General features: G+C 42.3%; 10 protein-coding genes across 10 annotated transcripts; 5 read left to right on the plus strand and 5 right to left on the minus strand.

The window, feature by feature from the left end:
* The first annotated feature begins 47 nt into the window (after nt 1-47).
* Nucleotides 48-1,124, plus strand: BCR41DRAFT_173115 (Pam16-domain-containing protein). Its single transcript, XM_022019713.1, has 4 exons — nt 48-150; nt 281-368; nt 506-666; nt 757-1,124. Exons 1-4 carry the CDS (start codon nt 148-150, stop codon nt 982-984), a joined length of 480 nt encoding a protein of 159 aa, XP_021877281.1. The 5' UTR covers nt 48-147; the 3' UTR covers nt 985-1,124.
* Nucleotides 1,023-2,616, minus strand: BCR41DRAFT_361399 (hypothetical protein). The gene is made up of 3 exons (XM_022025522.1): nt 2,483-2,616; nt 1,803-1,928; nt 1,023-1,690 (listed from the first exon to the last, which is right to left on the minus strand). Exons 1-3 carry the CDS (start codon nt 2,557-2,559, stop codon nt 1,264-1,266), a joined length of 630 nt encoding a protein of 209 aa, XP_021877282.1. The 5' UTR covers nt 2,560-2,616; the 3' UTR covers nt 1,023-1,263.
* A 170-nt stretch (nt 2,617-2,786) lies between these two features.
* BCR41DRAFT_361401 (kinase phosphorylation protein-domain-containing protein) lies at nt 2,787-4,310 on the plus strand. The gene is made up of 4 exons (XM_022025523.1): nt 2,787-2,837; nt 2,964-3,201; nt 3,297-3,440; nt 3,526-4,310. Exons 1-4 carry the CDS (start codon nt 2,816-2,818, stop codon nt 4,229-4,231), a joined length of 1,110 nt encoding a protein of 369 aa, XP_021877283.1. The 5' UTR covers nt 2,787-2,815; the 3' UTR covers nt 4,232-4,310.
* A 489-nt stretch (nt 4,311-4,799) lies between these two features.
* BCR41DRAFT_361402 (hypothetical protein) lies at nt 4,800-5,947 on the plus strand. Its single transcript, XM_022025524.1, has one exon. It carries the CDS (start codon nt 5,060-5,062, stop codon nt 5,843-5,845), a length of 786 nt encoding a protein of 261 aa, XP_021877284.1. The 5' UTR covers nt 4,800-5,059; the 3' UTR covers nt 5,846-5,947.
* A 1,649-nt stretch (nt 5,948-7,596) lies between these two features.
* BCR41DRAFT_296420 (glycoside hydrolase superfamily) lies at nt 7,597-8,700 on the minus strand (the record flags this gene model as incomplete). The annotated part of the gene is made up of 4 exons (XM_022020433.1): nt 7,597-7,907; nt 8,013-8,131; nt 8,228-8,455; nt 8,561-8,700. Coding segments are annotated over 4 exons (798 nt in total), but the record flags the coding sequence as incomplete, so codon positions are not given.
* Nucleotides 8,701-10,081: 1,381 nt separating this feature from the next.
* Nucleotides 10,082-12,826, plus strand: BCR41DRAFT_374244 (hypothetical protein; the record flags this gene model as incomplete). Its single annotated transcript, XM_022026854.1, has 7 exons — nt 10,082-10,886; nt 11,498-11,553; nt 11,691-11,813; nt 11,936-12,059; nt 12,174-12,255; nt 12,342-12,399; nt 12,497-12,826. The coding sequence occupies 7 exons, from the start codon at nt 10,082-10,084 to the stop codon at nt 12,824-12,826; spliced, it is 1,578 nt and encodes a 525-aa protein (XP_021877286.1).
* Nucleotides 12,827-13,959: 1,133 nt separating this feature from the next.
* Nucleotides 13,960-16,892, plus strand: BCR41DRAFT_361404 (Septin-type guanine nucleotide-binding (G) domain-containing protein). The gene is made up of 8 exons (XM_022025525.1): nt 13,960-14,101; nt 14,272-14,368; nt 14,504-14,632; nt 15,414-15,495; nt 15,589-15,726; nt 15,831-15,948; nt 16,095-16,287; nt 16,392-16,892. The coding sequence occupies exons 1-8, from the start codon at nt 14,075-14,077 to the stop codon at nt 16,550-16,552; spliced, it is 945 nt and encodes a 314-aa protein (XP_021877287.1). The 5' UTR covers nt 13,960-14,074; the 3' UTR covers nt 16,553-16,892.
* A 45-nt stretch (nt 16,893-16,937) lies between these two features.
* BCR41DRAFT_327349 (nucleoside phosphorylase domain-containing protein) lies at nt 16,938-18,273 on the minus strand. Its single transcript, XM_022021653.1, has 3 exons — nt 18,222-18,273; nt 17,971-18,054; nt 16,938-17,811 (listed from the first exon to the last, which is right to left on the minus strand). Exons 1-3 carry the CDS (start codon nt 18,237-18,239, stop codon nt 17,011-17,013), a joined length of 903 nt encoding a protein of 300 aa, XP_021877288.1. The 5' UTR covers nt 18,240-18,273; the 3' UTR covers nt 16,938-17,010.
* On the minus strand, nt 18,273-20,603 carry BCR41DRAFT_425316 (hypothetical protein). Its single transcript, XM_022030566.1, has 2 exons — nt 20,231-20,603; nt 18,273-20,091 (listed from the first exon to the last, which is right to left on the minus strand). Exons 1-2 carry the CDS (start codon nt 20,442-20,444, stop codon nt 18,404-18,406), a joined length of 1,902 nt encoding a protein of 633 aa, XP_021877289.1. The 5' UTR covers nt 20,445-20,603; the 3' UTR covers nt 18,273-18,403.
* Nucleotides 20,604-20,924: 321 nt separating this feature from the next.
* BCR41DRAFT_361408 (hypothetical protein) lies at nt 20,925-23,081 on the minus strand. The gene is made up of 3 exons (XM_022025526.1): nt 21,653-23,081; nt 21,419-21,546; nt 20,925-21,334 (listed from the first exon to the last, which is right to left on the minus strand). Exons 1-3 carry the CDS (start codon nt 22,704-22,706, stop codon nt 20,960-20,962), a joined length of 1,557 nt encoding a protein of 518 aa, XP_021877290.1. The 5' UTR covers nt 22,707-23,081; the 3' UTR covers nt 20,925-20,959.
* Between the last annotated feature and the right edge of the window lie 57 nt (nt 23,082-23,138).

Raw genomic sequence — 23,138 nt, forward strand, 5'->3', positions numbered from 1 at the left:
AAATTGAAGCAAGTCACATCAAAACAATTTGTACTTTTGAATTAACCCTTCTCTTCTCTTGACCCCGCCTCTAACACTTTTGGCACATTCACACTCATTTGTCATCATCACTCGACACTTTTTCACACTTAACTTCCAACCTTCACAATGGTACTACAATTTGCATTACTATTCATTACAAAAATGCACAGAATGTAACGATTTGTTACACTCTAGACATTTATCTGTTTCATTTTTCATTTACTTTTTATTTTTTTAAATCGTATGGTCATGTGAATAGGCTGCGCGTCTTATTGCTCAGGTTATCGTTATGGGAACACAAATTGTTGGCAAAGCTTTCATGGAAGCCTACCGCCAGGCAGCTGCTAGTATGCTCCATTCATCTTTACTGTCTTTGAAATGAGCTGACAAGGTTCAACAAGTAGATCGGATCCAACATTCTAAAAAAAAAAACGTTCATTCTTTTTTCCTTTTTTGATTGTTGCTATTATTATTATTTTATTAGATGCTGCTAAAAATGGGGGGCAGCAAGCTGCTAAAAGCGGCAGTGGTGGATCCAAAGCAGCAGCAGCAGATGCTATCACACGTAAAACTGGTATGACAGTGGATGAAGCCATGAATATCTTGAACATCACCAAGGATGCCGACCTTGCCAAGATTGTTAAGGTATGATCAATGTCCAGCATGGTACTGAAAAGCTTCCTAATAGTAATAATAATAATAAATGATTTTTATTCTTTGATCTGATTCCTTTAGAACTATGAACATTTGTATAAAGTAAACGATAAGACAGTCAACGGCTCCTTCTATTTGCAGTCCAAAGTAGTAAGAGCGAAGGAACGTTTGGAGATGGAATGGGCTGCACAAGGAAATCCTATTAAAATTGCGTCCGAGGCGCCAGCATCAGAATCAGCAGGAACATCAGCGTCAAAAGCAGACCCCTCAGCGCCATCACATCAATCTGGTGGAGATAAACAGACATAAGCCGTTGAAAGATGAAGATGGGGCGAAAATCTCGTGTATTTCCATTGTAAAGCAAGATGCCGTTGGGTTTATTTGGATCATTCTTTCTACTCTAAAAAGTAGAATCATCAATTTGCATTTTAGGATAGATGTTATATAATGCAATATACTGATTATCGCATACTATTAAGTAGTGACAGGCCTTGGCCATAGAAGCAATGTGAATAGGATCCCATTTATTCAATCGCGGGTAATACGTAATATGTAGAAAGAAAGAGACTTTACAGGGGGTTGATGCTTTTAGATCTTCTGCATGGCAGCAACGTCCATAGACTGAATGTAGTCCTCAGCCTCCATGATCTTCTCCTCGAGAACATCCATGGAAACAAGTTCATCCTCGATAACGCAATTGACCTGGAGCTTCTTGATACCGTAGCCAATGGGCACAAGCTTGGACTGACCCCACAAAAGTCCCTCCATCTCAATGGAACGGACGTGAGCCTCAAGGGCAGCCATATCAGTCTCATCATCCCAAGGCTTAACATCAAGGGTGACCATGGACTTGGCAATAGTCTTGGGCTTGAGAGCCTTCTTGGCAGCGTACTCAGCGAGACGCTGCTGCTTGATCTTCTCGGCCTCCTCATCAACCTCATCATCAGAGCCGAAGAGATCAACGTCATCATCATCCTCTGCCGCAGCGGCAGGGGCAGGGGCAGCACCTCCAGCCCTATAGAATGTAGTCAACAAGAGAAAAGGTAAGTTCCATTGCCCATTAAAGATACTCCTGGTGCCAATGCGTAGGAAGCAAACGCAGCATGAGAAAATTTGAAGCTCCATACTTGGTGGCAAGACCCTTGACCTCAGCAATGTGCTTGTACCAGCGGGCAGCGTGGGGGTAGGCAGCCTCGTTAGGTCCTTCGGTCAAGGCATTGAAAACCTCAGTGTCCTTGTCAGAGACCTCATAGCTATTGGAAAGTTATAAAAAAAATTTGTCAGAATACTTGAAGCACAAGATAATCAAGTGATTGCTTGGAAATGTAATGGTCCAATCCTAATCATAAGTCACAACACGCAGAGAAGTGTGAAAAAAAAAAAAAAAAAAAAAAGTACATGTAATGTATACCGGATAAACACATTAACGCTTATCGAGTGAAAAATGAGCGCGTTTGCTCGGAACCAATGGGTGAAGGAAAGTGGTATAGTGGCATTAAAAAAAAATAATAGTATTTCTTATTCCCATAAAAAAGCGCATATTGCAGTATGCAGAAACGAGATCGAAAAACTTCAAACGGACTTTTGCCGCATGAATTAGTTTTTTTTTTTTTTTTTTTTTTTTTTTTAGATCAGATTCTTGAAAAGTAAATTTATATTTTAAATTGTTCTCATAACGACTTAAGCCTCGCAGCCCCATTCGCTTTTCTTAGTTTCCTGTTGCATGAAGCCTCTTTTGTATCATAATGGTGAGGTAATAATAAATGCATAGAGGAAGAAAAATGCATCTTTATCATCGGTTACTTACCCAGTAACGTAGGAGCGGGCCTCGAAGAGGGAGTTGAGGATGGTGAAGGCCAAAGGAGAAGCGAAGGTGACAGACATGGTGCAAGTGATTCCGTTCGATGTGAGGATAAAGAAGAAAGAGGAAGAAAAGCGTCGAACAAAATTTTTCATTTTATTTACAGTAACTGGCGGAGCTAGTTTTAAGCCTGCACTTGTCCTAAGCGATTCAGAGAATAACAAAAGGGTCACGTACAATCCAGTCCCACGTACATGCTAGAAGTCTGGCCCCAAAAGCGACTTGATGAAAAGACATTTAAATGAGGACAGACTGATTTTGCATCCAAACCAAGCAATCATGTTCCATCCAACGCGAGGAGGTAACACAAAATCAGCCAGAAGCTACTCGCTGGAAACTTATGACTGGACAAACTACCTTTGGTATTGAGGGATAGAAAATGCAAAAAAAAGGAAAAAAAGCTAATAACTGGTTGTAAACTCCTTAGGTACCCGTGGAGGCCATGACCAGTTTAAGTGGGAAGATGTTAAAGAGGACAAACACAGGGAAAACTATCTTGGAAACTCATTACATGCTGCGGTCGGACGGTGGCAGAAGGGTCGGGATATAACCTGGTACGTGAAGGCGAGTGACAAAGACAAAAGTCTCGCTACTCTAAAGGCCGAAAAGAAATTAGAGATTCAGAGTATCAAGGATGCAGAAGCCGAAGCCATGGCAGAAGCGCTGTAAGTCTCTACGCATCATGAAAAGCTTTTTTTTTTTTTTTTTTTTTTTTTTACAATAAATGTACTATTATTTTCTAAAACTGCTCTTTATTTAGTGGATATAAAACCAAGCGCAAGGTTACTACCAATGTCACCGAGAAGGAACTCAAGTCTGCAATCAGCAAATCTGATAGTGTAGTGCAAGATGAAATGGATGAAAAAATTAAAGAGTCTACTGTCAGTGAAGGACTTGGATTCAAGTATGTCGTACTTGCTGTAAAGAAGGTTATGCATACGAACTTTGGTCTCGTGAGACTGACACCTTTTTTTTTCTGTTCCTTGTAGAAATCGAACACAGCGAATGTATGCGCCATTAGCCAATGATACTACCTCACGGAAACTTGTTGCAACCAGCTCAAATGCCATCCCTGTCGTTCCACTGATTCCTCAAATGAAACCAAAGAGCTCTGTTAATGATGAAGATGGGACCACTAAGGAGCAGTTAGGGGACCATAAGGATGTCCATATTAGACATCGTAAACACCGACGCAGCAGCCGCAGTTCTAGTCCTTCAAAGAGAAGCCGACGAGGTCAAGGGCGTAGCCGTAGTAGAGAGAGAGGAAAGCATAGAGATCATAACAAAGACGCAGACAGAGACAGAGACAGAGACAGAGACAGAGACAGAGACAGAGACAGAGACAAAGACAAAGACAAAGACAAAGACAAAGACAAAGACAAAGACAAAGGAAGAGAAAGAGAAAGTGGAAGAGAAAGAGAAAGTGGAAGAGAAAGAGACAAACACAAAAGCAGAAACGATGAAGTTGACAAGGATAGATCCAGGGACAAACATAAAGATCGAGATAATAACTGGGAGGAGGGTAGTTTATCAAAATATCGCCGTGAAGAGAGGCTACATAGTAATAGAGATAGGAGTCGAAGCAGAAGCATAAGTCGAAACAGGGATGACCATCGACCTGAACAACGTCATAGCCGTCATAGTCACCATAGTCGTGATCGTAGCCGTGATCGTAGCCGTGAAAGACGTGTATGAGTGTTATCACACAAGTTCGTTTATAGTTCATAGGAACTTCCAATATAAATATAAAGAAAATAAAAAATAAAAAAAAGCGATGAAAGATGGCAGCGATGATGCACATGCCATGCAGAACCTTTACACTATGACTATTGTTATTCTCAGCTCGTGCAGACTCTCCAAAATCAACTTATGATGATAACTGCTACCTGGCCGTATAGACTTTATTGGCATATTGACATGAATCTATCAATCATACTCTGTTGAAAAGATATATAAATCCTTCTTCTTCGTATTGGGCTCTTCATATCATCGCCTACATCTCTCAATACGTTCTTTCACCGTCCACATCCACAACACTCGAATCACACATGGTATTGTCAACAAGCCCAGTAGGACGAAACCAGTCCCACGATTTTTTGGAAGGGATTACCAATGCGCGTATACATTTGGAAAACATCAGTATGAGAGCCCACAAAGTACAAGCCCATGGAAGAGTCGCCTGCCTGCAAAGCACTACGCTAGACACAAATATTTGGATAGGTTTTTTTTTTTTTTTTTTTTTGATAACAAGGGAACCTTTAGACGCTCTGTTTGTTTCCGTCTCCTGCATCCCTCTACCTAATGTTTTGCCCATGAATTTCTAGACAACAGACAGCAAGCATTGACGCGCCATCCTTGAACAAAGCGCCACTAATTTACACGTAGACATCGCCCATTCGTTTATCAAATCTCTCACCGTAAACCTTGCCCCAGGAAAACGTTTATAAGCAATCTTTCTTTTTCAATTCTCTCAACTAAGACTTACACAGATTTCCTTCGTCTCCTTGCCACTCTATCCTCTTTATGATGAGCAATCAAAAAACTAGAAAACTCGATGAGGCTCATAAGGAATGCAATTCGACAATTGCATTACAACGATCCTCCTCAAGGTGGTCATCTTATCTTCCTGCAGTGGTCTTGGGTCTCCTTTCGTCCTCTTGTTGTACCGTCCAGCTCGTATTAAACGCTTTCTCAATTGGCTGTGCAGGATTCTCTATACTTACACCTTTCCGACCTGTCTTCAGTGTGATAACGCTGTTGCTGATTACGTATACTACTGTTAAATACCGGTTTTCTTCAAGAACTTTTATTACACTTTCCATCGCCATACTACTGACAGCAAGCCCAGAAATGGCCTCAATCTACAATCGAGCGCCCTCGTCAGCACTACAGCTTAATCTCAATAGTGTTCTCCCTGACCTGACCCTTTGGCCTCCGAAACTTCTTTTCCAAAAAAACAATTTCCACAGACACACATTAGCAACTCAGCAGGAAACGCAAGGCGCTCTCACTACGAACCAAGCCAGCTTTAATACACCTTCTAAAGCTCTTCTTAGGTACGATGTCCATATTGAAGGCATGGCTTGTGAGGCCTGTGCAAATCGCCTGCGCCAAAAATTTATTAGTCAACCAGGCATTGAACACGCCAAGGTTTTTTTCGACCAGAAACGCCTTCAATTCTGGACCAAGTATAGTCCAGGAGCATTGATGTACTCTGCGCACGAAATCGAAAAGATGGTTTCACAGGTTGACAATAAGTATTTGGCGAGGTTAATCGGAACGTTCACTGTGGAGGAAAGTGAGCAATAAGAATAAATCTATCCCTCTCTTCCCAATCAGATCCTCCTCTCACTCTCACCTTCACCCAGCCTCTTTTTGAAATAAACGCGTCTCAAAAAGGTTTCATTGCAGTCTCCTATACTGATCAGTTCTTTTTGTGGTCATACAGTGGCTGCACGCGCCGAGACATATTTGCATGCAACTCTTAGAGGAGTATGGCTCTGTTTCCAGAGCTCTTTTTTGCCCTTCAATGATTTTCATACTAATACATTTCAGGTTGACCCAATAGGGCTGAGCTCGGATGAATTCACTGACCATTTCAGCACTCTAGTATTAGCCTTCTTTATAAGACCTGATGAGTGCATCTTTGCGTTACCATGCACAAAAAAAACGTTTAAGCTCATGAAAGGCCCTGGGAGATTGACACATTTGTATCAAGCCTTACGTGTAAATATGAACAGTAGACATAATTGCTATCATGCCTTACTACAAGAAGTGCTTAGGGAAGGCTATTTATTCATAAATGGTTTAGCTATCGCTCGTCAAGTGAATGCGACCCAGCCACAAACTCTACAGGCTGAGAGTCCGGCAGACTGGTTGCGTCAAATAGCCCTGATCTTTCATCAGAACCGAGCGCAGAACTGATATCATGGTCAGCTATTGGAAGAGTTGTAATTCCTTCAACCACAAACCGTACAACCATGGTAGATTGCGCTTCTTCGTTCGGATTGCTGGCGATGGAAACCTGAAGGCCCCTCTGATGGAATACGCCTCTTGAAGATTCGAGAACAATCTGTCCTGGCTTGACATAGAAAGACACCCTCCAGAGTGAAGGAATAGGGCCCTTGCGGGTTCGGATGCGTACCTGCGTTCTAAACCTTGTATGGCTTTGAGATCCAAGCTCCACATTGGAGCTTGCCAACTCGGGACTCACATCCAGCGGAGTAAAATCAATTAAGAAAGGTTCCGCGGCTTCACTAATGTCTTTTACATCATTATTTGAGATCTTAACCAACGATGGTGCAGAGAGAGGTCTTTGGTGAGGTTCTGGGCCTGCTGCTGCATCATGGACATCATCCGTGGTGGCATTTAGGTTCAGTTCATTCTTTTGGATCCCAAGATAGCTCGCCAAGGATGAGTCCACTGCATTTCCAAGCTCGCTCCATAAATGTCCCACTACGTCTCGCACAGATCTTTTGGACTGACCCTCTTGCTCAAGCTCGCGGCAGCTTTTAACTAGGTCCTTAACGAAATCGCACCCATGTGGTGTACAGTATGTGCCTGCCGCGCATCGCTGGAAAGCCCAGTGGCCTATTCAATATAAAGATACAATATTAGTCACCCTACTTCAAACTTGGACAGTGTAATGGCTTAATGTGCGAGGCCAACTTACCAAAAATGCAGGTTGCAAAGCTATATCCGTCACACAGGAGGCCTGTGCTGGATGATGAGACTTGACACGGTGCTCCTTCAACAGGACATCTACTCTCATCGCCCTTTGCTCCAGTATTAGTTGGCTGTGTTACTGGGAGATTTGAATTGGTTCCAGGGTTATCCTCTGATGACCTAGACCCTTCAGAAGAAGGGGTGGAAGAAGATGCTGGAGCGGGCAGGGGTGCTGATGTGGGCGGAAGAGTGGGCGTGGGAGTTTTAATAGACGGTGGGGTTGGAGGCAGTGGAACCGTGGTGTTATTACCACTACGTCCGTGACACACAGCTTGTCGAAGCTTCTTGAGCCTACGATCAGTAGTAACGCCATATGGAATACCAGAGTCGTCAGTGTTCCTGTATGATTGTGATACATCCCATATCATTACACCTCCGAATGAACTGTACTTGCAACGAAGAGTATCAATGATCTCTCCTAGTCGTTCCGGCGCCACATAACCCGCATTGGCTGCTGTATTGCTGGCAGGGACGCCAAAATATATTTTGACATTTTTGTTGACTGAAGTCCTAGTTGCCCAATTGTGCCATTCCTCGAAATTGAAATTGTACGTTCCAAAGGCTTGAGCCCCGCAGTAGTTGTTGTAAAATTGCACAAAGACCATATCCACCCAAGTGGTCTGCAGCGTCTCCCCAAGGAAGGCATCTATAAACAAAATATTTTACCATGATAATTGACATTTAGTGACTTGAGCAAGCGCGAAATTCTGTTCTCTAAATAATAGAATGTAACTATTCATCATTGAATTACCTGGAAAAGGACACTGTGGAGCAGCCGAGATGAAATAACGCTTATGCGAGTCTGTCGCGAACAGCGAGCGAAGCTCATCAACGAAAGCTGAGTAACCAACGGGTGCTCCGGCTTCGATACTGTTTGTAGTTTAGAATAGAGTTTCAACTAATGGGGTTTTGTTTGTAGTGCCAACTGTATCTCTCTCCTAAAATAAATAATAATAAAAAGCTTACTCTAGATCTACGCCATCTAAGATAGCGTCGTCTAAGGGCCTCTTGTCAGATGTACCTCCAAGAAAGAGATTCCATACCAAGTGCGCAAACTCTCTAGCTTCTGCATCATCCTTAAAGCCGTATGCGCCTGCAGCTCCTCCCAACGATAGCAAAACTGCCTTCCCTTTGGACTGACAATGCTTTACACCTTTTCCTGTATCAGGGCAGTGAAGCAAGGATGTGCCTGGGCTAATTATATTAAGTAAAAAAAAAAAAAAAAAAAAAAAAAAAATTGAGTCCTTTATTTTTTTCAAGAGAGAAAGAGAGAACTTTGTATTCTAGAAATCCACATACAAGGCATTGCTTGGAGTACATTGATTGGAAAGATCCATTTGGGGTAGACCTGTAGATGCGCTGTTAAAAACATGGAGGAAAGCAAGTACTAGAACATCCTCGCCTCCTTCTGACTGACAGTACTCGATCAATGGTTTTTGCCTAAAAAAAAAAAAATAGAATAATCTGGTCAGCTAGTTTGTCAGGCAATTAGTAGAAGCGGAAGCAACGAAGCAGAGAGTATGTCTTTATTACGAATTACTTGCCAGAAACGTGGATTTCCACCAGCAGCACCAAATGAACTAAATAGTGTTAAAAGTAATTCAGATATAAATCAATCAAGAATGATAATTTATGACTTTGTTCAACAAATTAATAGAAGGCACATAGTACTTCTGGCCCCAGTAAGCGACGAGGTTATTGTCAGCCAATGGATTAAACGCATAGCAGAAAGATGATATTATCCACGCTACTGTGAAGAGTATGATCCGTAGGTATCGCGGTTTGAACATTCCTTCTTTGTGTGCTGACTTCAAGTGAAATGTTGCCCAGGACCCACTACTTTTGCTCAATAGGTCAAAATAGTCGAGTAGCAAGGCTATTGGGCGAAATGGTAAGCTGAATGGATACAAAATAAGAGTGATGATGCAGAATGAAAACGACAAGTAGTTGAGGAAAGTTAAAAAAAAAAAAAAAAAAAAAAAAAGCTGAGGGAATGTTTAATCCCACCAAGGATGACTCCTTTACTTTCTCACTTCTTCCCAATGTCAGTGTGGATTGGTAAAGAAGGGGATCGAAGATTAGTTCACATAAAAAGCGTTTATAAAAATTCAACACCCATGTAAACCATTTAAAGGGGGCTGTTCTGTCCGCAATCAACTTCAAACGCCCTTTTTTTGTTGAATAATACTGAACTTCTTTGGGATCCCTTTCTATCGGTCGAAAAGCGTTTGTGTGATTTCAACCGAAGTATGATTAATGAAACAATTGTTTTTTTATGAGTATGGTCTCATTAATGTCGTGAATGCTGATCAAAAGTCACCATGAAGAAGCAGAGTGGATACGAAAAAAGGGCTTGAATATCACGGACAAACTCCATGTAAAGATCGTTTGAATGCCTTTTGTGTGCACCGAAATAATGACATGTATTTAGCATGAATGCTTTGAACGCTATGAACGCAAACATCAGCGCTGTGCGGATAGCGTATTCACATTATCTCTTTTAAATCTCTTCTACTGGTTCAACTCATGTGGATTTGCAACTGAGAGACTTACCTTTCAATAGGCTTTTTTTCTTTAGTTGAGCTTATATATTTTTTAAATATTTTATTTTCCCATATCCCACATATTCTTTTTTGCCATCTCTCAAGGAAATTCAATTCTCATCCTTTTCCATCTTGGTCTTTCATTTTATTTCTCCTACTTCTTTACCGACCTTGACGCGTCTCTAAACAGATTCCTGCGCGTCGAGTATCGTGTCCCATTAACTTTTTTTTTTTTTTTTTGTCTTCTTCATAGCACTACCTACTACATATTCATCCCATGTCCGATTCCAACACCATCAGTCGCGACCCCCTTCCTACCCCCGCTCCTGCGTCCACACGCCCTCCAGCTAGTACAGGGCCATGGCGTTCAGCTTCTGTCGCTGGTCGTAGTTCATCCCCTGCTCCTGGACAACCCTCTTCGTTCAGAGACCAGTTTGACCACCCCCAATCTCATTCTCACTCGGGTATGACTCCCTTACGAGCCAACAGTTCTGGAGCTTTCTCTACTGACAGGCACACTAGAGCACAGCCAAACAACCTATCCTCGAATCAGTCTGGCATCTGGGCAAGTCCCACAAAGCGAGCAACACTTACAAGTGGTACATCTGTATCTTCAGCAGCCGCTATCCCTACTTCTGACCGACACAACGGCAGCTCAAGTGATTTCCAGTACCAGGCCTCGTCAGCCTCGCCTGTTCTTGGTGCTTTCAGCTCATTTTCAAGGTCTTCGTCTGCTTCTGTATCCGGATCCTCTTCTTCGTCTTCCCCTTTTTATAACTCAACCGCTTCAGCAGTCCCGACAATAATGACTGAGCACAGCCTAGGCGCTCGTACTCTGTCCACGCCATCCTTGACAACTCCGCAAAAGCAACCCCTGAACATGGAAGATCTGGCAAAGTTCGCATTTTCCAAGGAGACCAAAGAACAGTTTGCTACACTGCAACTGACGCCTGCCTTGACTCCAACTACTTTGGCAGACAAGGAGAGACGCACCCCGATGGGCTCCTTTGTTGCACCCAACATTAAAGTACAGCGCACTGCAAGTCTGAACCAAAATGCACATTCTTCCTTGCTTCCGAAAGGTATGTGCACTTTCAATATCCTCTTCTAGATCTTAGCCACTGAATCCGAGATTGCTTAATAACCTTCGATTGTGTCCTTCTAAACGTCTCCAATTTATCAGGTCCTGGGAGTAGGTTGCAACCTGGACATCCGACCCAGACGACAGATATGCGAAGGACAGCCAGTCATAACAACGCTTTCTCATCAGGACTAGGCATGCCTCTAGGAGCCATGGGCAGTGGAGGTGGAGGGGGATTTGAGCACAATAACTCGGGACATACCAATGGTTCTAGTCAGAGTTCGATAGGCCATATGGCAAATAGCCATATGAATATGAATAGCGGGCATCAACTTGGCCCTTCCTTTGGAGGCTCTTCTCAGCTGGCACCATTTTCACTTAGCCAAATGACACGCTCCCCTCGTCGACCTCCTTTGAATCACCCAGATCATACCAGTTATCATTATCAGGATCAGGCTTCGCCATTCCATTTTTCTGCACCTTCCCCATCAATGGGTGATAAGCATCCACTTCAGCACTCATGGTAAGGATTTGGATTACAATTTTTTTCTTTCTTACATACCGTCGGCCCAGTCAATTAATGGGTAATCCTTTTATACAATCAACTTTTAGGACTCTATACTACGATAGCACAGCAGGGTATGCCAGACAAGGCTCCTCCCTTCATAGTTATGAAAATAACCTTAGAGCTATAGGAACATTTACCACGGCAAGTTCAATATGGAATCTAGCATTTGGAACTTTGGCCCCTAAACACCACACTAAGCCCAAAAAAAAAAAAAAAAAAAAATGTCTTGATTTTTAGGTTGAGCTGTTTGCGCGCTACTTTAACTGGATAGAAAAACCGCACAAGATGGAGAATAGCGCAAACTACCACTTATTCAAGGATGGAATCAAGCCCATGTGGGAAGATCCCGCTAATGCTAATGTAAATACAACGGCTTTTAGAGCCATTGGGCAATAGTAATTTTGATCTATACTGTCGTGTACGTCGCCATAGCATTACTATATGTTAAATCTAGCTGTTATATACTTATTGGCTTCAAATAGGGAGGTCGATGGATTGTTACGCTTTTAAACAAGAATGCAGAGCTCCTGGATCGTTGCTGGATGGAAATGGCTTATGCATTGGTTGGAGAGCAGCTAGATGCAGGGGACGATATTTGCGGTGCAGGTAGGGATAGTAACGAATCGACATTAGATACAACAGCTACTTTCCTGTCTATCTATATCTCTTTCACTTACATGAACATGCGTTCTTCTTGATGCATGGACATCGCGTCTCTAGTCCTCTCGCGTAGGATAAAAGCAGATAGATTGGCAGTATGGGTGAGAGATAAGGAGAATGTTGAGGCTATCAATGGCATAGGGTATGCTTGTTCACAGCAGGCGCATAGACCAAAGTTATGCTAGATTATGAGCAAGTTTTAACGAGTATCTTTATTTATGCTTGTAGCAAGCGGCTGATTCAAATTCTTGATCTCGCCAAGGAGAGAATCACATTAGAGTTTCAGGTACGATGAGGCAATAGACTCTGACAAAGTTACTGTGGTTGAAATTGGATCGACGATTGTTATTAAGAGTGAACATCCGGTGGTATTCCTTTTTTAGATTACGACTGATACTCGATCATCTGGACCACCTAAGAACTACATTACTTTGGATGCGATTAGAAAAGCTCTTGCTCAAGAGGCGCCGCAAACTGCACTAGCAGCGTCCGAGCCTCATTCATCATCAGGAGTCGATTCAACGCCCAGCCTCTCTGTCGACTCTGTGTCAGCTACACCGGCATCAATTGCCACACCATCTCCGATCACACCAACATCTGGAAATCCAGAAGGCGAAAACTCAAAGAGCGGAGTCAACAACAAGGAGAGCTCTTCTACCCTTCACACAACCGGTCTGCTCATTTCAGTTGAAGGAGAGAATACCATGTTTTAGGTTTTCGTTGGTAGCCTATACTTTTCGACGCTTTAGAATAGTTGATAGCACAAAAAGCATGGCAAGGATCCAATGAGGAGGCTTGCCACACAGACACCCAAAATAAAATATTAACAAAAAGTAAACATTCTATGTCAAAAATTAATGACATTGGTAGCTACACTAACTAAGCTGTTACTGTGAGATCGGAACATCTATCAGTTTTTAATATATGACTGAGCAGCAAGTATGTCTATCAGTTAGTGTGGCCCGCTTCTCAGTGTATCAGTACATATGCCAGTACTACCATAGGCCTTCTGGAATGATTGAATAGGACCATGTACACGTATAACATCCAATGTGCATGAGAACAAGCACGGTAGTACACAGGTGTACGACATGCGACAGAACGAAGCCTGGCCTTGCTGAGGCCTTGAGTGCAGTAACTATTATGCTCATAAGAGGTTGAATGAAGAGGAATGTCAGTCATCCGGAAACGGAAACGTCATAAAGAACAAGTATAGACGTCAATGGATTAGGACTATTAAGGCATTTATATTATCAATGACAGGTACTTGATAAAAAATAAGCAATGCTTGAACAAGTAAAACGCTCAGTACAATGCAGCACAGCCATATGAGAAACAGCAACCATAATTGGTGAACGAAAGTGATGTCGAGTAACAAAGAGCGAAGGAAATGGAAATACAGTGGGATATGCGGTGCAAGAAGAGTAGAGATCAACAAAGAGAGAGAAGGAATGCGGAATGGTGCTTCGAGAGTCTTAAATATTTTCTCCTTGATCTAGGATATGCGTGTGTGGTAGAGATTGTGCGTTGCTACTCCTCCATAAAGACATTTCACAATTGGCTGTCAAACAAAGGCAATGTACCAGTCTGCGCCAAGGTAGATGGGCAATTATTGGCCGTAATAAAGAGCCCAGGACTATTGCAGGCATCGAGAGCAGATTCCTCCCTTATGGTATTGTAACAGGTCGTTTCCCTGCTTGAAAATTTGAATGTTACCTAGAGTTTTGAAACAGAACAAGGTGGCCACCACCTTCTGCTCTCCTTACGGGGCATAATACCTTTGTGCAACCTAAATATTAATTACCTCTCCATCTCTTTTTACTTTTTTTTTTTCTTTCTTCTCTAATCATCATATTCTCCTTTTCCCTTCATCTTGTCTAACCTTTATACTCCATTCACTTCATTCATTACCATCTCCTCTTTTTATATTCACATCTCTCCATCTGTAATACCTTCCAACCATGAGCCTTGACGCAGAATCCACCCAGGTACAAATTGGCTTCCCTCAATTCATATTTTCAATGCTAAATCCATAGGCAATATTTTGCGTTTTCCTCTGGCTCTGCAATGCGTGCATTCCTCTATCTCCCAGTTATTTGCTCTTTTTTTAATGTTCTATAACAATGAACAAACTGTTCTTCTTTGTTTCTATCTCTAGCCTATCCTCCAGAGCTATGTTGGCTTTGATTCGATCACATCTCAGATTGAAAAGAAATTGCTTAAGCGCGGTTTCCAATTCAATGTCATGGTTGTTGGTGAGTCTGGATGCTATTACTAGTTCATTAACATAAAGGTTGCAACAAAGCGAGAAAAAAAACTGAGCAATAGCCTCTTCGGATTACTTACAGACCAATCTTCTTTCTCTATCTATCCTTTTTGAACTGTAACAGGTCAGTCTGGCTTGGGCAAGAGTACACTTATCAATACCATCTTTGCCTCTCACCTTATTGACTCTAAGGGTCGCACCCAACCAGATGAACCCACCCGCCAGACTGTTGAAATCCACTCCTTTACAGAGAGTAAGTGTCTATTTTGCGTGTCCTAAGTGCCAATTGTTTTGTTATTGAGCGCGCTACCTTGGAGCAGAAAAAGAAAACATCAAAGAGCACAATGCACTACTCCAGCAAAAGACAGCGATAGAATTGGTATCCACTCTATTTTTTGCTACCATCAATCTACGTGCCCTTCTTTTTTATTTAAATCTCTTATTTCCGGCTGGGCTCTCGCTGCTCGTTTCGTTTAATTTGGAGAGTCAAAGATGTGTGGTTCCCCACCCTGCACAACCCACCAGAATACACTTTTAGCCCTAGGCCTCAAATACTTGTTGGCAATACTGGCTTATCTATAGTATTAATGCAGCGTGCCAAGGATGAAGAGGTCATGTCATGAAGGAAATGAATTGACAGGAGATGATTAAAAAAAAAAGGCATTGACCTCAAGAAGGGAATATCAACTATATAAACGTCAAAAAAAAAAAAAAAAAAAAAAAAAAATAGTTAAAAAAAAAAAATAGTTAAAAAAAATCATGAGCAAGGAGCCAAACACATAATTGGAATAACAGATTGAGAGCAGCAGGGCTCGTCCTTTCCATTTTGAACCAACAGAAAAAACAATCTTGGCTGTGATACTGGCTTTTTAGATAGCCATCACCATAACTAACAGAGCAGCTTGTTCTAAATTCTATATCATGCCCATATTCATTGGTTTATTTGGCTCGAGCACCAACACAAAAACATAATAGTACGATGGAATGGATATTGTAGTCTAACAACATAATATGTCTACCTTTTCAATTTTTAGCTGTTATCGAGAATGGTGTTAAGCTAAGGCTCAACATTGTCGACACCCCTGGATATGGTGATCAAGTTAACAACGAGAACTGGTAAGCATAGTGCATCCAAAAGCAGTTTTTTTTACTTCTATGGATGGATCTTCAGTGATTAATTTAACATGACATTTCTCGCTTTATGTTCAGCTGGGAGCCCATCATCAAGTACATTAAGGACCAACATTCAGCCTTCCTTCGCAAGGAATTGACCGCCATGCGTGATCGTTTCATTCAGGATACTCGCATCCACTGCTGCTTGTTCTTTATCTCTCCCACTGGCCACTCGTAAGTATAAACCCATATTCGGAAAAGAAGAGCTTTTTTATGCACATGCTATTTTTTCCTAATGCTCACAAAATCTCTATTTCTGGACTGGGGTACATTTCTAGATTGAAGCCAATTGATATTGTTGTTCTTAAGAAGTTGACTGAGGTTGTCAATGTCGTCCCTGTTATTGCCAAGTCAGACTCGTTGACTATCGAGGAACGCATTGCCTTCAAGCAACGTGTATGTCTTAATGTTGCTTTTATGCGCACATTTTGCTTTCTTTTTTCTTTTTTTACTTTAGAGTTGAGATGAATTCTAATATCTGTTATTGTGATTATTTACTGTCTTTAAATCGTCTCTTGCTTCATGACTAATGCGATCAATAGATTAAGGAGGAAATGGCATTCCACAACATCAAGCTATACCCCTATGCATCTGACGAGGATGACGAGCAGGACCAGGCCCTGAACGAAAGCATTCAGGACTTGATTCCTTTCGCGGTTGTTGGGTCAGAAAAGACGATTGTCGTCGATGGCAAACCAGTTCGCGGTCGTCAAAACCGATGGGGCGTCATCAATGGTGAGACATACCTTCGGATTTGATCTTGAAAAAAATGCGCGTAATCTTGGCTAAATTTAATTAATAGAATTAACGTATATTTCGTTATCTTTTACTGTGCGTAGTCGAGAATGAGAACCACTGCGAGTTCATCCATCTTCGTAATTTCTTGACACGTACTCACTTGCAAGATCTGATTGAGACTACTGCTATGATCCATTATGAGTCTTTCCGCTCTAAGCAGCTGCTTGCCCTCAAGGAGAATGGTCAGCAGCAGCATCACTAAACCGGGGGTCGTCTCTCCTATGAATAGAGAAATAATGATATCTCAGGAAGGACTTTTTTTTTTGAAAGTACATTGGAAGGAAACACTTTTTTTAATATAACTATAATTGATCAACAATTGGAGCAGCATGTGCAATGATACCACCACGGTCAAATATTCATACAATTTTCGTACTTATCTAGCCTACAATACTTAATCCCATTTGTTTTCTTGGTAACGATCGAGAAGCCTGGTCCATAGAAATGCGAAGGAAGTGGCAGACGTATTTCTGGCAAATGCGACTTTTTTTACTTCTTTCTACACAACCATTGTCTGCTTCTTTTTTGTTTCAATAAATAATAACAATAATAATAATCATAATAATAATAATAATTTAGATAGGAATGTGGCATCAAAGAATTCTAAAACTTTTTTGTATGTAGTATTATTAATGCAGTTGAATTCTAGTCTAAATATCTTTATACGGTGTAGTATCCAGGCAGGAGATACTCCAATTTCTTGACAGCCTCCTTGTTCCTCTTTTCAGGCGCAGTCATACAGGCAAACCTCATACTACCCTTTAAACCCACCAGAGCCTTGCCATTTTCGACTACATCCTGTAGTCCTGGTAAGATGGCAACCAACAATTTCTGAGCGTTGCTGGCGTTCGACTTAAAGTTGGCGACGACAGCCTCGACTGTAACAGGTTCTTCATGTTCTTTCCAGCAGTCATAATCGGTTGACATGCAAATCATCTGATAAGCGATCTCGGCCTCTCTTGCCAATTTTGCTTCAGGCAATGCGCTCATGTTGATCAAGTCTCCACCAAGGGCACGGTACATGTGAGACTCTGCACGAGTTGAGAATTGAGGTCCTTCCATACAGACCAAGGTTTTACTACGATGGAAATCACCTCCTTCAACCACGTGCTTTTGATCCCAGATCACCTCTTCCAAGACTCTAGAGAACGGATCTGCAAACATTGCATGAGCCACCAATCCCTTTTCAAAAAAGGTCGAGTCACGGATTCCCTTCGTACGATCAATGATTTGGTCAGGCAATACAAAATCACGGGGTTTGAGCTCCTCACGCAGAGAACCGACAGCTGAAAAGGCGATAATGACTTCAACGCCGATGGACTTCAAGGCTGCAATGTTGGCACGGCCAGGAACTTCTGAAGGTGTCAAATAATGGCCACGACCGTGGCGAGCCAAAAATGCAACATGAAGTCCAGTCGGCGTGCGGGCAATGACAATTGCATCACTAGGCTTTCCCCATGGCTATGGTTGTCAATGAAGGGAGAGGAAAGAGAGAAAAAAAAAAAAAAAAAAAAGTGTCCATGTCAGGGGTAATAAAAATGTATTGATGTCGAACAATCAAGTTCCTTGGACCATTATTATTCTCTGCCACAAAAAAAAAGTAAAAAAAAAAAAACATACTGTCTCTGGGTTGACCTCTGTGACAACCTCGAGGCCTTCGAGATTATAGAGACCGCTGCCACCAATAAAAGCAATTTTGACGGGCTGCACCATTCGTATCATTAATGAAATGAGGTGGGTTCAAGTTTGGTTATTAAGCAAAAAAAAAAAAAAAAGGAAAGAAAAGAACGTCGTTAGTTATTATGTCAGACTGTCAGACTATAGACAGTAACAATTGGTATCGCACTCAGAGTAAGGTTCTGTGTACTTGCCAAGTACGATGCAACCATGACGATGAACGGACGAGGAAAGAAGAATGTGTGGTACAATTGAGAGATGCATGTGCGAACATGTATTTTATTTAGCAGAAAAAATATTTTTTTGTGACTGTGGAGTGACCACTCATGTCAATGGTGTGATTTAGCAAATGGATTTGGCTACTAGCCTAATGGCTTTAAAAGAACTCGAGATGTGCCTCTCCCACAGCACTACCAATAACAATGTTGCCCTCGACTTTCTCGCCATTGTGGTTGCCGTTGTCATCGTTGTCATCGTTGTCCTCTATAAACTTATATCCGACCTTGGAGTGGATCGTATCTTTCTCATACACAATCTTCGAGTTGCTATTCTTGGCTTCTATCACACGAGCAGCTCCTAGGCCAGAACCCACATTGAGTTTACCCAGAAACTTGTCTGATACCTTGGCCATAATTTTGCCACTCACACTACTGCTCCTAAAACCAAGCTGTTGGTCTTTCACCAAATCAACAGAGGTGTTAACACGGCCTGCCACAGATTTGGCTCTGACCACTACCATGCCTGGAGCGGTCTTATCATTGTTGTTTTCATGCTTGTCCTTATCGTCATCCTGAGCGTGAGCAACATCCAGATCAATCGCACCAGCCACCGAATTCACTATAATCAAATGATGGGTAAGGCGCTTCTTTCTAGGTTTGTCTTCATCCTCGTTGTCGTTGTCGTTGTCGTCATCGACATGGCTCCAGAGCTCATTATCGCCGTCATCTTCATCATGGCGAGTAATGGGGCTCGTTTTAGCATTAAGCTTGATATCTCCGGCTGTCGAACGGATACGGGCATTAAGAGGGGAGCCTTCCGTAGCAACCTTCACTGAATCGACCGACGCAGCGCCTGTCACAATCTCCGCCACCAAACGATCGGCAACAACGGCCCCTGCCTTGATTTCTCCAGCCACCGATCCAAGAATCAGCTCCTTGAAGGCAGCTTTTTCTACATCCGCAGCATCGATGGTTAAGACAACACCACCAACCGCAACGCTATACAAACTGTCTTTATCATTGGGCGGCAAAACGATTTGGACCTCAATTACAGCACAAAAACGCTTGTAACTATGGCCACCGTGTTTCTTGGGATTACCGTACATACGCGTCATCATCTTGGTTATCAAATCCTTGTCTTCATCTTCATCTTCGCGGTCGTGATCATGGTGTTTTTGGTGTTTGCGATGATGCTTGTGATGCTTGTGATGCTTACGATGCTTGTGATGCTCGTCGCCGTTATGGACATAGTTGTTGGCCCAGAAGCTCACCTTCAAAGTCTCTTCAGTAGAGTTGACTTTCAAATGAAGACCTTGATGTCTCTTATGAGGGTGGCCATCATTTTCGTCGTCCTCATCACTATCATCATTATCATCACCATCATCATCATCATCATCGTCCTCATCATCATGGTGATGATGATGGATTTTGGTCACGTTAGCACGGATATGCAACGTTGGGATTGCAACATCACCAGTACGAATGATGACATTTGACAGCAAATTGCCCTTTCCAAAACCTAAGCGGATGTTCTTAGCATGGGTCTCAATAGCCTTGGGCCCGCCCCATTCGACCAAGTCTCGAGAGCAATCGTCATTCGACATGTCTGTCATAGGTGTAAAGCCAGCCAAGGCGGCCTTGGTCTTGGCTGAGTAGGGATTGAAGGCTGTCCACGGTTGAAGATCATCAGACATGCATTGACCATCAAATAAAAGCTCATCGGATTCACACTCGAAGCCACTACCATCCTCATTGCAAAAGAAGGCCATGAAAGCCCAAACGGCGAGTAAGGCAATCAAAAGACGACGGAACATTCGGCGGAAAAAGCCCTTTGCCTTGGCTTTGCCTAGATTTTTTTATTAAACAGATAGAAAGTTGACAAAGTCAGTTGGTCTGTGCTGCTTTGTCATCGTTGCACACTATTTTTGTAAATGAAAGAGCAACGAAGTTTAATAATTTAATGGGAACAGAGAAGAAACACCTACACTGTGCGCTCTGTTCGTTAGTGCAGCGGCGGCGAGAAAAGGGGCATCGGCTACGAGGAGGTGTCTCAGCCTCAGCTCGGAAAGCATCCTGGTGTAGGTGCTTCTTTTCATCAGCCAACAGAGGTACTGCATCCTCGGCGGAGAAAGGTGGAGGTGCGTCGTCATGGTTGGTCATGTCAACCTCGACATCCTTGGGATACGGCTGTTCAGCCATAGTAGGAAAAAAAAAGGAAAAGCGAGTCGTGTATGGATGAGAATGGGTATGATATGTATAAGTGTATGAGCTTGATATTGCAAAGGAAGTGATGTTTACTTTGATTCAGTGGTCCATGAATGCTAATGTAATGGAAATGAAGAGAAAAAGAAAAAGAAAAAGAAAACAAGTTTAAATAGGTCTGGACCAGTCCTGTCGACTTTGAAGATACGTACGCCGCCTTATTGCACACAGGCCTATCATCTTTGAAAAAAGTACATTTCGAAAGACAAAAAAGTCTTGGCAATCCTGTTTTTACGCAGCATGGGAATTGGTGTGACACACCCAAAACTCCCACACATTCCCGATCGAAATGCGATGAAGAGACAACCTACACACGCAACCCATTTATCCACTCGCGTTCGTGTCAGGTATACGTAAGATTATGCAGGATTGGCAGTCAACATCTTGCTATTCCCCAAGTCTCTCGATATCTCGCTTCTCTCGCATATTCTCTACGATAATTAATTTTATTTTTACAACATAACCCATGGGTCACTACTAGATGCTCCACTTGTCCCACCAGCGCTACCTGTGCCTGCGACACCCCCTACGGCTGCATTTCCTATTCCAGACCTTGCTATTGATCCTGCAGAGTCTTGGCCTGCGGATCCAGGTCCAGACCCGCCTATGCCTCCATTACTACTATTGCTGCTCCGCAAAATAGGACCGATCCGTTCATTCTTCATTTCACGCAAGTGATATACCTTCCGAAGTTCACGGTATTGCCGAATGAAATCCTCTTGGCCCAGTTTGCCTTCAAGAAATGATTGAGCAACAGATTCTGACAACTCATCCGACTCAGCAGCTGCTGATCGTAACTTGGACTGCAGGGTCTCTGGTTTAAACCGCTAATTCAACCAACATTTGCACAATGTAAATAATATGTGAAAGATGAAGTAAAATGCAAATAACTGATAGAAAGTCTTATTTACCCAGAGTGCATCCTGCTGTTGTTGAAGTTTTTCTTCCAGAGACTTCTGCAGCTGCAAGGCCACTGAATAGCCTTCTTTTGTACTTTTTTGTAATTCCAACATTTCTGATTCTAGAGTCAGATTACGACCTAGAATAAATACATAAAACGCACGTCATTATCACATAGACTGGCAAAAATACCAAGATTAGAAGCAAGCCTGTAGGCAATAATACTCAGTACACAAACCACTTACGTGCTACATTATCGTTGCCATGCCATAATTCCCGCCTAAGTGTTCGATTATTCACCACTGTATCTATCTGGTTAAAGAAATTTTCAAATGCTATTGGACTTTCCAGATATTCCTCAATCTGCTCTGAGGTCAATTTCATAACAATACGTGCTTCCGGCGACTCTGTAGAGCCATATACGGCAGATGATGATGATGATGATGAAGTAGGATGGTTTTGGGGATGGTGATGATTTGATAAATTCCCAGTGGATGCTGTTGAGATAGATCTGGAAAATGTGGCATTTGAGCCTGGTCCTGTTGCTGACGGCTGGTGAAGAGAGCCGTTGGTATTAATAAAGGATGACATAGTCTGCCCAAGGCTCTTGGTTCGAGGTCCTGGGATTGGTGGTGGAGGTTTGAACGAATATTCATCGTACCCTATATTGCTATTTCCGCTTGCATTGTTACAATTGTAGTGGTTGCCTGCACTGCTCAAGATAGTGCCCATAGGAGTAACAGCGTTATTATCGCCATATTCGCTAACAACAAGAACTCCCGTTTTTTGAATACTGGCAACAATCTCCTTGACAATCCTGCCTAGATTTGCATGTGTTGACCAACCACCAGGAACCAGTCTCTCATGTCCAGTAACAGCACAAGGCGCTACTGTGCTATCTACCCAAAAGTGTCTAACTGTAGGCTGGATTGTAATTTTAGGCTCCTCCTCCGGAAATGCAGGCGGTAAGTAAATGGTCATTGTTGCCGTTGAATTGCCCTGACCACCTCCTATTCCTGAGATTGCCAAGGACGCTTCTGGAGGAAATTGGTTACTTTGAGATAAACTTTTATTGTTGCTTGCGGGTGACGAAGAATTGCGGGAGATATGTGGTAAAGACGATGAAGTTGTAAGAGATGACTCTGAATTGTTAGCCAGCTGGAGTGTCAGTTGGAAACGACTGTCGTCATTAGGCACAGCCCGCAGCTGTGGTAATTCCATGAACAGTGATTCAATTTGTTTCCGTCGACTAGAACATGAATACAGGATGAAGTCAAAAACGTTAATAACTGCCAACATGAAAAAAAAAGAAAAGAAAAATATGCCCCTGGATTCATCATGTTTCCTCCCGATCCTTGTCACTAATACTTTCAATCCAGAGATGCATTTTTATGTCGAGGCTACTTGACGACCTTTATCATAAATTTAATGTTACGCTCCAACTCTATCCTGCTTATTCCATCTGTGTCCTGCAATGACTTTATCTTCCTTGGTTATAAGTTTCTTTGACTTATATGGGTCTATCTTTATAGCTCTACACTCATAACTTCAGATGCAAAAACTAAAGAAAAGTAGTGTACAGTGATTCACTCCAGTCATTGCTAAGGATGCATTTCCGGCCAGAAGGAAGATTTGATGCTGACCGATGGTGCTGATCCTTACACTCATCAGGAGTTTTGCTTGTTTTTTTTTTTTTTTTTTTTTTTTTTTTTGACTCTCATAGAACAATAG

This window comes from Lobosporangium transversale, assembly GCF_002105155.1.
Source record: "Lobosporangium transversale strain NRRL 3116 chromosome Unknown BCR41scaffold_48, whole genome shotgun sequence".
Taxonomy (NCBI): Eukaryota; Fungi; Mortierellomycota; class Mortierellomycetes; order Mortierellales; family Mortierellaceae; genus Lobosporangium; species Lobosporangium transversale.

What these genes read in the sequence shown, in the direction of transcription:
- BCR41DRAFT_361399 (XM_022025522.1), bottom strand. Translation starts at nt 2,559, where the DNA reads ATGTCTGTCACCTTCGCTTCTCCTTTGGCCTTCACCATCCTCAACTCC. An exon ending in GCCCGCTCCTACGTTACTGG is followed by an intron (nt 1,929 to 2,482) that starts GTAAGTAACCGA and finishes ACTTTCCAATAG; the next exon opens with CTATGAGGTCTCTGACAAGG. An exon ending in GTCAAGGGTCTTGCCACCAA is followed by an intron (nt 1,691 to 1,802) that starts GTATGGAGCTTC and finishes TACATTCTATAG; the next exon opens with GGCTGGAGGTGCTGCCCCTG.
- BCR41DRAFT_361404 (XM_022025525.1), top strand. Translation starts at nt 14,075, where the DNA reads ATGAGCCTTGACGCAGAATCCACCCAG. An exon ending in ATTCAATGTCATGGTTGTTG is followed by an intron (nt 14,369 to 14,503) that starts GTGAGTCTGGAT and finishes GAACTGTAACAG; the next exon opens with GTCAGTCTGGCTTGGGCAAG. An exon ending in AATCCACTCCTTTACAGAGA is followed by an intron (nt 14,633 to 15,413) that starts GTAAGTGTCTAT and finishes TTCAATTTTTAG; the next exon opens with CTGTTATCGAGAATGGTGTT.
- BCR41DRAFT_361408 (XM_022025526.1), bottom strand. Translation starts at nt 22,706, where the DNA reads ATGTTGGCAGTTATTAACGTTTTTGACTTCATCCTGTATTCATGTTCT. An exon ending in TGGCAACGATAATGTAGCAC is followed by an intron (nt 21,547 to 21,652) that starts GTAAGTGGTTTG and finishes TATTTATTCTAG; the next exon opens with GTCGTAATCTGACTCTAGAA. An exon ending in AACAGCAGGATGCACTCTGG is followed by an intron (nt 21,335 to 21,418) that starts GTAAATAAGACT and finishes TGGTTGAATTAG; the next exon opens with CGGTTTAAACCAGAGACCCT.
- BCR41DRAFT_173115 (XM_022019713.1), top strand. An exon ending in CTACCGCCAGGCAGCTGCTA is followed by an intron (nt 369 to 505) that starts GTATGCTCCATT and finishes TTATTTTATTAG; the next exon opens with ATGCTGCTAAAAATGGGGGG. An exon ending in ACCTTGCCAAGATTGTTAAG is followed by an intron (nt 667 to 756) that starts GTATGATCAATG and finishes TGATTCCTTTAG; the next exon opens with AACTATGAACATTTGTATAA.
- BCR41DRAFT_327349 (XM_022021653.1), bottom strand. An exon ending in CAGAGGTCAACCCAGAGACA is followed by an intron (nt 17,812 to 17,970) that starts GTATGTTTTTTT and finishes TGACAACCATAG; the next exon opens with CCATGGGGAAAGCCTAGTGA.
- BCR41DRAFT_361401 (XM_022025523.1), top strand. Translation starts at nt 2,816, where the DNA reads ATGTTCCATCCAACGCGAGGAG. An exon ending in GTTCCATCCAACGCGAGGAG is followed by an intron (nt 2,838 to 2,963) that starts GTAACACAAAAT and finishes TAAACTCCTTAG; the next exon opens with GTACCCGTGGAGGCCATGAC. An exon ending in GAAGCCATGGCAGAAGCGCT is followed by an intron (nt 3,202 to 3,296) that starts GTAAGTCTCTAC and finishes CTCTTTATTTAG; the next exon opens with TGGATATAAAACCAAGCGCA.
- BCR41DRAFT_361402 (XM_022025524.1), top strand. Translation starts at nt 5,060, where the DNA reads ATGATGAGCAATCAAAAAACTAGAAAACTCGATGAGGCTCATAAGGAA.
- BCR41DRAFT_425316 (XM_022030566.1), bottom strand. Translation starts at nt 20,444, where the DNA reads ATGGCTGAACAGCCGTATCCCAAGGATGTCGAGGTTGACATGACCAAC. An exon ending in TAACGAACAGAGCGCACAGT is followed by an intron (nt 20,092 to 20,230) that starts GTAGGTGTTTCT and finishes AAAAAAATCTAG; the next exon opens with GCAAAGCCAAGGCAAAGGGC.